Here is a 15,729-nt window from a genome sequence, read left to right as displayed (position 1 = left end):
GTGGCTTCCCTTCTTGGGGGATTATTACTATAATGGCCGTTATCTGACCTTCAGGCAAAACTGCCCCTTCTCTAGCCTCTAAAAACATTTTTAACAGATGGGGCTCCATACTCCGTGCTGCCTTCCCTGCCTGGAGATTACTTATTGCTCCCTTTATTTCTTCAACCGTAATTTCCCCTTCTAACATCTCAGCATCCTCTGAAGTTAATGTAGCTAAGCTCATAGTTGACAGTAGCTCTTCACACTCCTCAACCTATCTGGTGGATCGAGCCGCGTATTCCCCCTCATAAAAATCTGCAAAAAGTGCAGCTATTGCTTCATCTCCTATGTCCTGGTCCAGGAATTCTGTTACCCAATTACTTTCGCCATCCCTATTTTCCATTCAAGCAATGAGTTTTTTAGCCTTATCTCCTACCCTGCGCTGTACTGCCAATGCATGGGCCCTAACCTCACCCTCAGCCTCATCTCACAGCTCCTTCTGTGCCAATTTTGGGTGATGTATCAGAGTTCCATCCTGATCGTTCTGTCTAGTCAGACTCGCTTCTATGTCTACTATTGTTTTTTCTATCTCTTGGTACTTTTGTCTGTCAACTTTCTTTTGGAGCACCACCAGTGCTTGCTATTGCCCTCTCACCACCGCTGTGTAAGCCTCCCAGAGAACACAGCCCGAGTCCACTGATCCTTCATTTTGTTGAAAATAATTTTTAGTGCCCTCCTGTATTTTACCACTAAACTCTTTATCTTTCAAATGCCAGGATTCCAGCCTAGATGTCAAAATTCCGCTTACTGTACGTCCTCTGAACCAAGTAGCCACCGGCGAATGATCAGAGATACCCCTCACTAGTTGGTGTGTGTGTCTCTAAAGCACCCCACATCCTTTTGCTTTTCTTTTTTATTCATTCAAAGCAGCAGGTTTAGTACAAAACAAGGCACAAGCACAAGTAGTACACTTCCATTCCTGTTCCATTCGTAATGAGAAAAGAAAAAACATCAGTCCAACATATAAGCATAAATCCAGTAAAATCTCATTCATCTATATATTCCCTAAATGCTCCCCATATGCTCACCCCAATCTTACGCTTCCTCCCCCCTTTCACAAAACCCCATTCTGTTTTACAGTAATTATACATTTTTGCCCGCCACACTTCAAAAACAGGTGGGTCTTTCTGAAGCCATTCTGAGGCAATACATAGACGTGCAACCGTCATAGAAAGGAAAACAAGTTGTCTGTATTCATATAAAGGATTATTCCTGTTGCTCTCTGACCCATCCCAATAACCATCGTCGCGGGAGTAATAGTAATCCTTACTTTCGTAACTAAAGATAGAAAATTCTCTATATCTGCTATAAATCTAGACAATTTTTCGCATTTAAAAAAAATATGAACATTGTCTGCATTATCCTCTTGACATTGGAAGCATTTACCATCAAATTTAGTCCCCCACTTAGCCATACGGGCGGGAGTGTAATATAAATCAATGAAAGATTAAAAAAATTGAGCCCTCAAGTTTGCAGACATCAATACCTCCCTAGATAATGCAATAAGTTTCTCGGGATTGATTTCTGACTCCCCCCAGGTCCCTGTTCCATTTAACCTTGTACTTTTCCAGGTCATCCAAATGCTCTGCAAGTAACAATTGATAAACTTCTCCTATTCTGCGTTGGCGCCTGATTTTTTCCACTAAGGGATAGGGTACACTAATGAAAGTACCCCGCTGTAAAAAAATCCCTTATCTGCAGATATTTGAAGAAGTGTATCCTGGGAATGCCATACTGTAGAACCAGCTCATCAAAAGATTTACAAGCCCCTTCCTTGGAATAGAAGTTACCTAAGGTTGTAAGGCCCTTTTTCCTCCAAACCAATACAGTGTTATCCAAACATATTCCTGGTAACAACTTCGCTGTATGCAAGGGTGTATAATACGAAATTTTCCCTAATTTAGTAAAGGCACGACTTCGTCTCCATACATGAAAGGCACTAATTAAAACCTTGAACCGTGTACGTTTATAGTAGCTGCCGTCTACTTCACTTAATAGACATTGCCTAGCAATAGAACCCATTACAATTTTAAAGAAAGAAGGCGAATTAGCCATACTACTAGGCTCTTCCCCCGTAAGCATCCAGCGCATTTTCAACAAAAAGCATACATCATAATACAAAGCAAAGTCCGGGACTGCTAAGCCCCCTCTCTCTAATGCTAAAGTCATATAGCGGATCGCCCGTCTGGACTTCCCTGGACGCCAAATAAATTTACCACAGATTGACTGTAAGTTTTGTAGCCTAACCTTTGTTACTTCAAGGGGATAGAGCGGAATAAATTAAGAACCTCGGGCAAAATCTTCATTTTAACAATGTTACACCGTCCTATTATAGTAAAATTAAGCGTTCCCCATCTATCCAACGAGTTTTTGATATTTTCAATCAAAGAGTTCCAATTTACCTCCATCAGCTCATTCATAACAGTGCGTATTGGTATACCCAGGTATGTTGCTTCTTTAATTACTCGCTCATCTCTATACTGGGTGCTATTTGAGCACAAAATTTGTGTTTTAGACAAATTTAACTTATACCCTGACTTCGCACCAAACTCCGAGGCTAACCTCTCAATTTCAACCATTGCACCAGCGATCCACAGCAGTCACAGCAATATCGTCAGCATAAGCAAAAACAGAAAATTCATAATCGTGAACCAAAAAGGGAAGAATTTGAGTATTATGTAACAACTGTTCCAAAAAAGGATTTATGTAGAGGGCAAACAATAAAGGAGAACAGGGACAGCCCTGCCGTGTACCTCGAGTGATAGATACCACATCTGACAATAAACCCATTGCCGAGATCTTTGCAGTGGGTGCGTTATAGAGTGCCTGTATAGATGTTAAACATTTCTGCCCAAAGCCATTTCGATCCATTAACTGCCATAAATACCCCCACTCCACTCGATCGAACGCTTTTTCCGCGTCCAACAATTTTAATGCTAATTCCCTATTTTCAGTGCTGGCGATATCAAATAATGTAACCACTTTGTTGATATGTTCCGTAGTTCCGCGTTTGGGGATGAAGCCATGCTTATTCACTGAAACCAGAGAGGTGATGACAGAGGAAAGTCGATTAGCCAAAATTTTAGAGTCGATTTTATTATCGGCGTTTAATAAAGAAATCGGGCGCTAAGACCCAACCAGATCTGGAGGTTTCCCCTTTTTACAAAAGATGGCTATTGTTGCTTCAGACCATGATTTAGGTGGTTGGCCCGCCTGTGCCTGTTGGATTACCTGCATCATCTCTTCTTTTAAAAATGGAAAGAAAAGCCTATATACCTCCACCAGTATTCTATCGGGTCCCGCTGCTTTTCCTACAGCTAAGCTTTTTACTGCCCTTTCTAGTTCTGTCACAGTTATAGGGGAGCCGAGCCGCTCCGCACTCACGGAATCTAATTGCGGCAATAGTTAAAACACTGCCTCCTCTCCCAATCCATTAACCCCCCCATTTCCAACTCCCTGTTGAGTATACAGACCAGCATAAAATTCTTGAAATACTGAGAGTATCTTTTGCGGTTCCGAATGTGCCGCTCCAGACTGGTCTTTCATTGTATGTATTACTCTGGCAGATCCCTTCATTCGCAAGCGGAGTGCCAGCGCTCGCCCAATCGTTTCTCCAAATCCACATCCTTTTGCAGTGTAAACAAATACAAATAATCTATCCGCGACAGACTGCCATGGCTTGCCGATTGGTGTGTATGTATTGTTTAGCCGGCCCATTATGAGCTCTGCAGAGGGCAGCCCACCCCAGTGCCTCCGATAGGCACCTCAAAGGAGTTTCAGCGGCAGAGGCCACCCTATCAGGCCAGCGATAATCCATCAGGGACATTACGTCAATCATGTTTTCCCCTAAAATTAGTGTGGCCAACGGGAGCTCCAATAGTTGCGTTCCTAAAGCTACCTTAGTCTCACTTTTCATCTGTGTTGGGACATATACTGAGCCTAAGATCAGTGGTCTACCATCCCAACTTCCCGACTGAAACACCATTCTACCCAGTGAATCTCTCCATGTTTTCTCTGGGACGTAGGGTACTGCAGTGCTGAGAAGGATGCCCACTCCCCGCGACCCTGATGTATACCCGCATGCGCTGCTAACTTGTATCCCCACATATTCAAAGTTTTAGAGTAACTTCCCTGCAGGTGGGTCTCCTATAAAAGGACCACATCCGGATTGTGCCTCTTGAGAACCTGAAGTAATAATGTACGTTTTATTTTAGAACCCAACCTGTTTACATTCCATGACATACCTTTAAGTTGACCACAGTCCTGCATTGCTTCTGGTGCTACATACTCTACCCCTCCCCTGCCTTCAACGGATCATTTTAATTAGCATTAGGTCTTCCTGTGCGTTCCCCATCTTGTATTCCCTGGTCTCTGCCCTTGCACCTTGGCCAACCACTGCAACTAGTAATAACAGTACGGTAAAACCCCAAACTCCCCTCTCCCTGCCACCCTGCACTGTGGGATTAAAACTTCCCACTCCAGCAATTTGCAGAGAACGTGTATTCCCCAACTGTGCATCAAACATTGAAAGTGGGGGTGGCAGGTGTTGGCTGCCACAACTTCCGCCTTCTGTGGGCTCATGCAACTCACAATTAGCACTCATTACTTATTTAAGTCTTCACACAACTATCCCATCTGGGTTCATCTTCTTGTGTCAAGTTGCTTCTCAAGCCATGCGCCTCACGGTGCTGTTTTCCAAGTCTGACAGATTGTCTAGGGCCCTGCATCCTCACTTAGTGTCTGTAATATCCATACGCTTAAGACCTGGATGAGAATCGTTCCTGTTAGTCTGGGACTGCTTTTCAATAAAGCAGCTTTTTTTTCATATGCATCCCGTTTTCCTTATAAGAAAACGGGATGCATTAAGAAAAAAAGAAAAATGTTTTTGTTTAATTGTTTAAGGGCAGGCAGTGGTCCCTGGGACCACTGCTTGCCCTTAAAAAATAATAATGCATGCATTGGCAAAGGGGAAGGGGTTCTCTGGGGACCCCTTTCCATTTGCGAATGTATTACCACCTACCTGAAGTAGGTGCTAATTTGTGAGTGTTTTGCGACCGCCGTGGCGGTCGCAAAACATTGGTACATAGCTTTGCAGTCACTATTAGGAACGGAACACCCCTTCCTAATAGCGAGTCGCAAAACTGTATTTTGCAAATCGCAATTTATTTGTGAGTCGCAAAATACTGTTTGTACATTGACCTCCACTTTTTAGCATGCACAAACGGGTCTAAGACTGGTTTGCACACGCTAAAAAGTGTCTTACTTCTGGCCCATTGGGACAAATTTATGGACTGGTGCGGTGCCTGAAAAATTTACCCATTCCAAGCAAAGTTGTCTAAAATGTTGTTCTCTCTGTATCCCAGCAAGGATTTGCTTTGGGCACTGTTAATGGCTACTTGTCAGCTATTTCGTCTTTTTTGTGATTGCCAGATCAGTCTTAGTTATTTCAGTCACCTGTTGTGAATAGATCTTTGAAAGGATTGCAACATTTTTTTCAATGAAAACCATTTGTGATGCCTCAGTGGTACTTTGACTTAGTCTTCACTTTTTCAATGTGCACCCATCCCGAGCCACTGCACAGTTGTCCTTTCAGACTTCTGATGCTGAAGACAGTCTTTCTTATTGCCATAACATCAAGTTGTACAAAAGGGGGTGGTGATGGAAGGAGCATCTGAACCAATCAAACACTCACACCCAGTCAACAGATCTGGGTTTAATCCATCACCGTTCTTTAGCCCACTCTGCCACCCCAGTTCAGACATGGCCATATGCAAATCAGTCTGACCCTGTGCCTCATGGGAACAGTCCAGCCCGAACTGCCAAGCCATGCCTTCCCTGGACCGAATTCAAGCTTCCTAGGACCGGTTTCTGGCATTACAGCCTGTCTTCAGCCAGGCTTGCTTGAATCCAGTGGCAAAGTGAGCAAGGGACTCACGTCTGAGCATACCCTGCCACACTTATGGCAAACAAAGCAGTACAAAAGGGGGTTGTAATGGACGGAGCATCTGAACCAATCAAACACTCACATCCAGTCAACAGATCTGGGTTTAATCCATCACCGTTCTTTATCCCACTCTCATCAAGTAGACACATGAGCGAGCTGCAGGCTCTTTCTATCAACCCACCTTATGCCATTATCTTCCCAGAAAATTTGGTATTGAGAACCAACACTTCCTTTTTTCCATGGTCACTCTTTTTTCATGTTGGGCAGGCAATCAACCTTCTGGCATACTATGCTCTACCTCATCTGTCTATGAAGTAAGGGGGACTTCATCGCTTAAGCCCAAAAAGGGCAGTACGTTTTTATATTGATTGTCCCAAGGAACACTGAGAGGACCATCAGCTCTTCGTAGGGCTTACCAGTGCAAAGAAGAGTAAGGCGGTTCAAAAAGCTCTGCTATGCACTGGCAAACAAACAACATCCAGACGTCTTGCTGGCATACTCCAGCAGGGCCAAAGCTGCAAACACTGTTTGCACTCGGAGTGCCTGACCTGGACATTTGTCAGGCGGCTATGTAGGCGTTGGTATGAAAGCTCACAAAGCACTTCTGCCTCAACAGTCGGGTGTGTCAGGGGAGGGACGTGTTGCCCGCTCAGTATCGCAGAATCTTTTGTCTGAGCCAGTTCACAGACCCACCACATTGGGGAGGGTCTGTGCAACCTATTTATAAGGTGAAAAATCTGTAATTAGAAGTATCCATCAAAAAAAATAGTTACCTTCAGTAGCAATCTTTCTGGTGTATGCTCTAAACATAGGCTCCTCACAGATCCTCCAACGTGGCAGCCTAGAAAGCAACTGACATCAGCATGCATGGCTGGTGCTTATATGTGGTTACGCTCACTACTTTCAGAGCGGACAAATGTCGGCACGTAGCCATGTGGTGCCACCTGACTGCACGCAGGATTACTGCTATTAAAATTTCCGAATCCAGGCTGATGCCTAGGAAAATATTCACAGGGTGAGAAATCTGCAGTTTGAATAATCACCAGAAAGATTGTTACTGAAAGCAAGTAACTTGTTAATTTTGCATATGTTGCACTGTGTACCCACTCCGGGCTGCTATCTTGGGTGTATTCCTCGGCATGCCATTTCTGGCTGCTATTTAAATGGTTACTGGATGACCCTTACAACTTATGTGTTGTGCAGGGCAGACATTTGCGATTTGAGATCATCCATTTTTTGCGGCTTTACAACCAAAACTAATCCTAACACCAGTTATTGGGTATGACACTTTTCTGATCTTTAAGTTAATTTCTATAATTGTTTTTTTGTTCTGAGTGTGTCTGTTCAAGGTTTTTGTTAAAGAAAAGTGACTCATATTTTTACCCTTCCTTAGTATTTCTTTTCACCTTAAGTTTACATTCTGTATTTTCTTTATTTACACGTTGTTTTACTGCGTATCCATTCTGGGCCAGCATCTTGGATTTACACCTCAGTGTATATTTGGCATATGTGGCCACCATTTTGTCTGTTTCGAAGTATTGCCTCACATCTTTGAGGTAGCCAATTACTATTTAAGAGCTGCTGCAGAGTTTCTGCGTTGAATATTCCGAAGACAAGTCCATCCGCATCAGCCATGCGGCACAAAAACACGGAAGAGCTGCCTTCTGATTCTAGTGTAAGTGGCATCCAAAAAAAGATTACTCTCCTCGGATCTGATTATCTCTTATGTGTTCACAGCAACATTAGGAACCTGCCGTCATCAGGGTACTGAAAATATTTTTTTTTAACCGTGTATCACCCAGTTGCAAAATGTGTTCTATTGAACTTTCATGAGACATGATGGCAAGTTTCAGTTGAATGCCATGCTTTGCTTAGAAAAGTGTTGCAGCTCTGGTAACACATTTCCAGTTTATTCATGATCAATCACCTAGACCTGTCAATTATAACCTACAAAATTGGATTGCTGTGGAATTATCACAGATGAACTAGTTAAAACTAAATTCAAAATATACAGGTGAGACCACACTAATTAGGGGTGTTACTGTAGTAGCCAATTAGTCGTGGGCATCACTGTATATACATTACGACTAATATTGAACAAGAATGACTGGCGTTCTGGGTACTAATAGTACCCAGATATTTAATTTTCAGTTAATCTATTGCCCTCTAAATGCAGTAGTATCTGAGTTCAGCAGGTTGTGTCCTACCATTTTTGTCGCCCTGCCACACCATCCATAACGGACCAAGAACCATTGGTCCCTCTTGCAGCAAGACGTGCCGGCCTTTCTGGCCAAAGGATTGATAGAGAGGATGCTGGCATCAGAAGTAGGCTTTGCGTATTGCTCCTGCTACTTTCTGGTATAAAGGAATAATGAAGGCCTTTATCCTATTTTTGACCTTCGCCCTCTCAATACCATCCCGCAGAAGGACAAATTCAAGATGTTCACCCTAGCTCAGGACTGTTGCTCTTGACCCTGGTAATTGTAGAGTTGCACCTGCAAGATGCTTATTTCCTGCAGACCCAAAAGCGATATTTGTGGCTCATGATGGGACGGGTCATTTTCAGTTTGCTGTGCTCCCCTTTGGCCTCACCAGTGCCCCTGAGGTGTTCACGAAATATGATGGTGGTGGTTACAGCACATCTTCAGAGGCCAGGGCTTCCAGTCATCCCCTACCTCGACATAGGCTGCAGAGGGCGGGCCCGCCCCAGGCAGTCGTCACCCACCTCCAAGCGATGGTAAACCTTCTCATTTCTTTGGGGTTCAATATAAACATGGTCAGGCCACACCAGACACCTTCTCAGATGCTCCCTTACTTCTGAGCCATTGAGTACATGGAACAGAGAGTCCAGGACCAGCTATAACCTCAGTGTTTCAGCCTTTGTCCTGGATTGCGGTGAAAATGACTTGGTGTCATATGCATTTTCTGCATTGGGACCCGTAGCCTTACATACAGCGTCAGGGGCACCGCTCAAATCACATCCAGATTTTTGAGGATACTGCAAAAGACCTACTTTAGTTTTTTTGGAATGTGATTGGGTCAGCGGCAGACCCCATTTCATACCCGACCCTAATAGTGGTGACTGCATTGCTTCTTGGTTGGGACAGCCACTTTGGAATGGTGGAGATCATAGGCATCTTGTTTCCAGCCGAGTCCCGGCTCCACATCAACCTCTTGGAGCTGCATTCCAGCTGTTTGAAGTTGAAAGCATTCCTGCCATCTATCAAAGGGAGGCTGGTGCAGGTGCTCACAGACAACACCACCGCCCTGTGGTCTTGCAATAAACATGGCGGGTGCATTCATGAACCCTATGCCAGAAGGCACTACGCATCTGAAAATAGCTGGAACATATGTGGCCTTTGTTAGTAAACCATCTGGCAGGAACTCTAAGTGGTAGGCAGACAAACTTAGCCGCTACAGCCTGACCGATCACAAATGGCAGTTGTACTCGAAGGTGGCACTAGGTCTCATTCAAAGAAAGAACCTTGGTTCGATGTTTTTGCCACCCCCTAGAACGTATAAGGTTAACACTTTTGCACATTGATATTTCGAAAGTTTTTCTCTCAGCCAATCCAGTGGTGGCTCTTCCTCCACACTCATTGAGGCAGACATTTAATCAGCTTATTGTCAGTGACAGTATCTTAAACTGCCAAAAGGTTAAACAAGAACACAGCCACCTGGGTCCCTTCATCCAGAAGAATCAGCATCAAATTAGCGGCTGCTATCACTACTCATTCCATAATATATGAAGGCCAAAAGCCTGATGGAGCATATTCAAGTATGTTGTTGTCTTCTGTGGAATTTGCTGTTTATTGACAATGAAACCAGTCAACTTGACTGGTAACGGCAATAGCACCAATAGGACAACCAAAGGTTTGTTTTAAGCACAGGAATAACAAGGCCATTTTCCAGGAGGTGGTATCTTGCCCTTTTTTAAAGGTTGATTAGAGTTTAGCAATTACTGGTGCTCATGTGCTGGGGATGGTACAGTAAAAATCCTGAATTACGATCTCATCTTTCTCAATGGTATTAAAAGTCTGATGGGGCGACATTTGCACAATAGCTTGTGTCTTTTTCCTCCTCCCCTTTCCTATTGAGTAGCCATTAGGATAGTATAGAGGACATCAGGAATCAGAGTGTTTAATTTCACCCCGACCGGCTTCTGCACTGGGCAGATTTAATTGTGATAGAGCATTATATTTAGGTTGTGTTGATGTGTCATGGCCAGAAGGAAGGTTGGATTGTCTGCTCATCTACCTCTCGCTTCTGGATATCTGATGTATCCTGGAATGCCAGCTGATTTGATTGACTGTCCTGTATATTCTTCATTTCCCAGCAGATGATGTCTCCCTTTTTGGGAATGATCATTTATTTGAATGTATACTTTTCTTAATACTACAAAATGTTAACACATTTTACTTGGTATTTAGAAATTAAAAGGACAGAGTAGTAGAACTTGCGCCCTCCCAATGCACACTGACATCAGTGAAGACATTTCAAATATACTCAGTCATGTTATCAATAATGCCATAGAACATGACATGAGTAATATAATGTGTGAAGTCATAAGCAGTGCATTCAACGGCCCAGGAGACTTACTAGGATTTTTCTTTCAAAAACATTCCTGGGGGCTTTTGTGTTCCCTGGAGCTCCCACAACACGTACTTTAATCATTTATGGGGCCCCTGGCCCCTCTTTAGGGCATCACAATGAGTAAAATATTTGCAACAAAGCCATGCATCGCTATATAGAGCACTCCCAGGCAAGAGCAGTGAATATTAAATGAGCTGCCTCTGCCGGTTCAATAATGAAGTGGTGAGTCTGCGAAAATTGTTTTTTTCTTTTCGTTTTCATATTTGGGTTCGCCAATCCCACATGGAACACCCATAAATACATACATTTTTTTGTAATGGCAGTGAGGGGAGCCTACTTCTGTGATGCAGTGCCATGTATTATTTGTGTTTTGTGTGCCCCAGTCCCACACAGATCGGTCTGGACTGTTCCTATGAGGCACAGGGTCAAGACTGATTCGCATATGGCTGGGTCTAAACTGGGGTGGCATGGTGAGCAAAAGAACGATGGATTTAACACAGATCTCTTGACTGGAGGTGAATGTATTATCTATTCAGCATTCCGTCCATCATTTGTTTGCGTAGAACTTTTCACCCTAAGTGGGATGGGTATGCCCAGACGTGGGTCCCTTGCTCACTGTGCCACTACATTCAAGCTAGCTTGGCTAATGAAGGGTAGTACAGAGCAACTGGTCCCAGGATACTTGTTTCCGGTCCTAGGGAGGAACCTGGCTTGGCAGTTCGGTCTGGACTGTTCCCATGAGGCACAGGGTCAAGACTGATTTGCATGTGGCTGGGTCTAAACTGGGGTGGCATGGTGAGCAAAAGAACAATGGATTTAACCTAGATCTCTTGACTGGGGTTGAATGTATGGTTTAATTTGGATTCCGTTCATCATTTGTCTGCGTAGCACCAGTCCCACACCAGGCACCGAAAGCTTTCTTGTGTGTGTTTTATTTATTTTTTATAACCGCTTAGCATGCCCCCTCCTGCGCTGTTGAGCCGGCTCACCACCTGCTTGCACTTACTTGATGTCATGGTAGCTGGCAGCATCCTGCTCCCTGGGGAGTACATATGCAGTGTGCATCCTGCTCAAGGAGGGCAGGAGAGCAAACTGCAATGTGGGGGTAGGCGACAACCTCTCCTTCTGTGTGCCTCAGGGGCCAAGGACCCCTTCCATCATGCGCTCTGGGGTACGAAACACTTCGATGAGGGTGTCCCATGCACGCCCCCTCTCCAAATATATTTGATGTGCACTTCTGGGTCCTAGAAATGCGAGCCCTGGACCACCTCCTTTACACAACATTCCCCAGTGACATGGGGCCCACAGGGCAGGTGAGACTTCGAGGAGGGGATCTCACGCATGCCCCCTCCCAAATTTTCATTTAAAAATGAAAGAGTGCACAACCCACGCCCACCAGGGCCTGGCCCAGAGAAGGATTTTATGAACCTGTTGAACGCAGCGCAAATTTCGCTGTGGTGTGGGTGATTTATGGAGTGGGTGTGTTTTGGACGGCCCCCCGGCCGTCCTCCGCACATGCCCACTGTGCCGGCCATCTGCGCACGAACGGGTTAAAGAAGGTTGTCTTGGCTTTTTTTTTTTTTTTTTTTTATTTACCAGTGGTACTACAGTCTTTTTATTTCTTTATTATTACTACTACTTTTCGAAGGGGGGGGGGGGGGATTCCCCTGAGACCACTACCATGCCCCTCTATATTCCCAGAGTCCTAAAATGACTGTCAAACATATTTTTGGAGGTTATCCTTTGCTCTGCTTTATTACTACGGTGATGTATATCTATAAATGTTCAGCCTTAATTTCTCAGTACTACTGAACATATTTACACCAAATCACGAAAGCACAGTTTCTGTGTAAAGATCTAGCTTTCTGCCAAAAGACGTTCTTCTGTAGCTGTCAGAAAGTTCCTATGAGAAATTTCATGGGGAAGTCCCCCCATTTTTAATGGGTCCAGCTCGACGAGTTACCCCAAACCTCACCTAAAACCACCTTTATTGGATGAACTTTTTTTCTTTATGTGTTGTGAAGATATGCCAAATGGTGCCAGCGTTATTAGCAAAACATAAAATCCTCTCTCTATGCAAACCTGGTCGTAACTATAGCTATACAGAGGCAACCGCCATTTTGTGTGTGTTTGTATATCTGTCAGTGTGTGTGTGTGTGCGTGTGCGTGTGTGTGTGTGTTTTGTGCGTCTGTGTGTGTGTTTTGTGCGTCTGTTCTGTGTGTGTGTGTGTGTGTGGAGCATTTCGCTGACACTGTTGAGGTCACCCCAAGCCGGATTTCCAGCCCAGCTGAATTCTGTTTACCTCCTGAGATGGATGGTGCCCACCTCTGCACCAAGACAGGCTCCCAGATGAGACATCCCCACAGGTAACATGAGTTATATCATCTGACAGGGATTCTGGCCCATTCATCCACCTTAGGCACACCAGGATAGGTGACCGCAAGGTAGGAGCACAAATATAATTGTACTTCTATGCAAACATATAAGCTATGTAACAGCACAATGGTTGAATTGTTCATTTTCTTTACCATTCTTGTGATGCTGATTACTCGGTTTTGTTCCCTTCTATTGCATTTCTGTATTCCGAGTTTTGTTGTAGCTTTATTAAAGGATGATTATAGAAATGGTTAAAGCATGAATATACACACAGGAAAATTTTTCAAGGTTTGTGACACTTACATTTTTCTTTACAGGAGCTGTGTTTGGTTACATGTCTGAAAGATCTCACTAGTGTTGTTGACATTAAAACATCCAGTCGACCAGCTATGATTGGCAGTCTTACTGACGGGTCAACTGAAACCTTTTGGGAGTCTGGCGATGAAGACAAAAATAAGACTAAGAGCATCACTATCAGCTGCGTAAAAGGAATCTACACCCGTTATGTATCTGTTCATATCGATAACTCTCGAGATCTTGGGGTAAGACTGTTAAGCACAATATTTTTCTCGTGCATGAGGATGTTGCTAGGTCATATATAGAAGCACTTCATGACCCTATGTGACTCGATGCATGGCAGTATTTTATTCTGGTGGTATGGTTTATATCAGTTTTTTTATGAAACCTGTATTTAGTCCGGACAGTAGCAGAGCTCTTGAATACTACACAGCCATTGGCCTAAATACACAAAACAAATATATTTGCTTAAAAAAAAGTGCTGCACACATTCGCTTTAAAAAATAAGCACAACAGAATTAATAAAAAATAAGGCCATAAATAGAAACCATGAAAAAGAAAACTTACATTACCATATATACTGTTAGGATAGGTAAACTATTAATTCCTTCCTGAAACACAGATAATTGGACATTACCCTGTGCTGTGTAGGGTGAAAATTCCAGAATATGATGTGAAATCCAGTAAAAGACTAAGAATATTCCTTTTATAGAATGTAGGCACTATCAAGCACAAAACCGCTTGACTCTGAAAGCCCCTTGGAGTCCCGAAATTACCATCTTTTCAACCAAACAGGAATATATTTGGCAGTGAGTGGGTTAATAAGTCAATATTTCTATTATAAACAAAGATTTGACCCTTTTCTTGGATGAATAGATAAGCATTGCAGATTTTAAGTGGAGCCTTCCCACATTTGGGAACCTCTGACAAGAGAACAATTTCCATATCAGTTCTCAGTAATGCCAATGGGCTGCAAAACCATAATTTATTAAGGGGTTGGGAAAGGATGAGCCAAAGATTTTATTTTTTTTTAATTTTTTTTAACAAGAGTTAGAAATTGGACAGCTCACATTGGTGTTGGATGTACTGCCTATTCTGTAGACCATTGCTGGACTGGATAGAGATTAATGAAGGAACTCATTCTTATAGAGATTACATTTTAAGCAATGTTTGTCAGTCACCATTGGCTCTGAATGAGTCTTCTAAGTGCTTAAAGTTCTCCAGCAGTGGTGCCTAAGATGTAGCTTGATGTTGTGCACATACTGGTAGGTCCTAAAACTTTCACTATGCTTAGGTGCTTTATATATAGATTGAATAAAGATCAAGTTGTAACTTGTACACTGCCCTTCGTGGTGCCCAGGTGACTAAAATACAAATTATACCATAGGCATTTAGTGTGCCACTGATATTCGTGTATGGTATTCAGGTGTGCAATAAGTGGAGAATCTATGACAATCACTTCTTTTTCGCTCTCTGTGCAACTCCTTCTCTCTCCTTTACAGCCACAAAGTAGTATCCTGAAACAGTTCTGGGCATCTAAACAACAGTAAAATGCAGAAAAACGTGCAGAAATAGCTCTTTATGGGGGTATGCTGTAAAAATTAATTTCTGAGCCTTTGTGCTACCCCTGTATTGGCAATTTGTTATCTTCTTTGTATAAATATAGCCACATTTTTAGTAAAGGGGCATTCATTTCCTTCATTAAAGGATGACTTCCTGTCATGTTCTAGACATGATCGGGAGGCAGAAGCATGCTTTCTTCTTCTAGGTGCAGTAGAACGTTTCCTATAAGGAAGTCACAGAGTGGGTACCTGTGATGTTACCTTGGTAGGGCAAGAAAGCTATGAGTGGTGCTTTCCAAGTGATCTCTGTGTTTTAATACATTAAATAGGCTTCCATATTAGAACCATGATTGCAATGTGTAGTTGTAGAAGAAATTGTCTGGCAAGGATTTTATCTCCAAGTTGAGCAACTGCAGCTTCTGTTCCCAGGACGTAGGAAAGAGTGTCTTTCAAATGGGGTACGATTTCAAACCAATACCCAATCCATAGAAGATGGCATATGACAAAGAATGCTTCTGTCTGATCCTTTTTTTTAAATTTAATATTTTATTAAAAAACAAAAGGCAGAGTCATCATCCAATAATCAGTCCATGCAATACAGAATCAGATATAATGGGCAATACAGAAAGAATAATAAATCAAGGATCATTACAACGTCTAGGTCCAGCCTTATCCATAGCCATATCCACAGTGGGGGGGGAGTACAGATCTCACCTCTATATACATTCCAGTGTCCCCACTTTTTGTCCCATTTCTTGGGGCATCCCCTGATCTTAAATACAGATTTTTCAGCCAGCATGCATCTGTCCATTTCAGCCACCCAACCCACCAGGAGAAGCCTCTGGGGGGCACCCCATTGCATTGCCACTGCAGGTTTCACCAACAGAAAACCCAAGGCCATCCACTGGAGCTCCACC

At 43.2% G+C, this 15,729-nt stretch overlaps 1 protein-coding gene across 5 annotated transcripts in view; it reads left to right on the top strand.

The window, feature by feature from the left end:
• Nucleotides 1-15,729, top strand: part of MYCBP2 (MYC binding protein 2) — a 1,909,483-nt gene that overhangs the window by 1,509,948 nt on the left and 383,806 nt on the right. For all 5 annotated transcript variants that reach the window (XM_078657470.1, XM_078657469.1, XM_078657471.1 and 2 more), the window contains one exon: nucleotides 13,271-13,495. In XM_078657470.1, the coding sequence (XP_078513596.1) occupies nucleotides 13,271-13,495 (225 nt within the window). The remainder of the gene's footprint in view (nucleotides 1-13,270; nucleotides 13,496-15,729) is intronic.

The sequence above is a fragment of the Lissotriton helveticus genome, chromosome 8, assembly GCF_964261635.1.
Source record: "Lissotriton helveticus chromosome 8, aLisHel1.1, whole genome shotgun sequence".
NCBI classification, from domain to species: Eukaryota; Metazoa; Chordata; class Amphibia; order Caudata; family Salamandridae; genus Lissotriton; species Lissotriton helveticus.
This window is presented reverse-complemented; position numbering and strand designations above follow the sequence as displayed.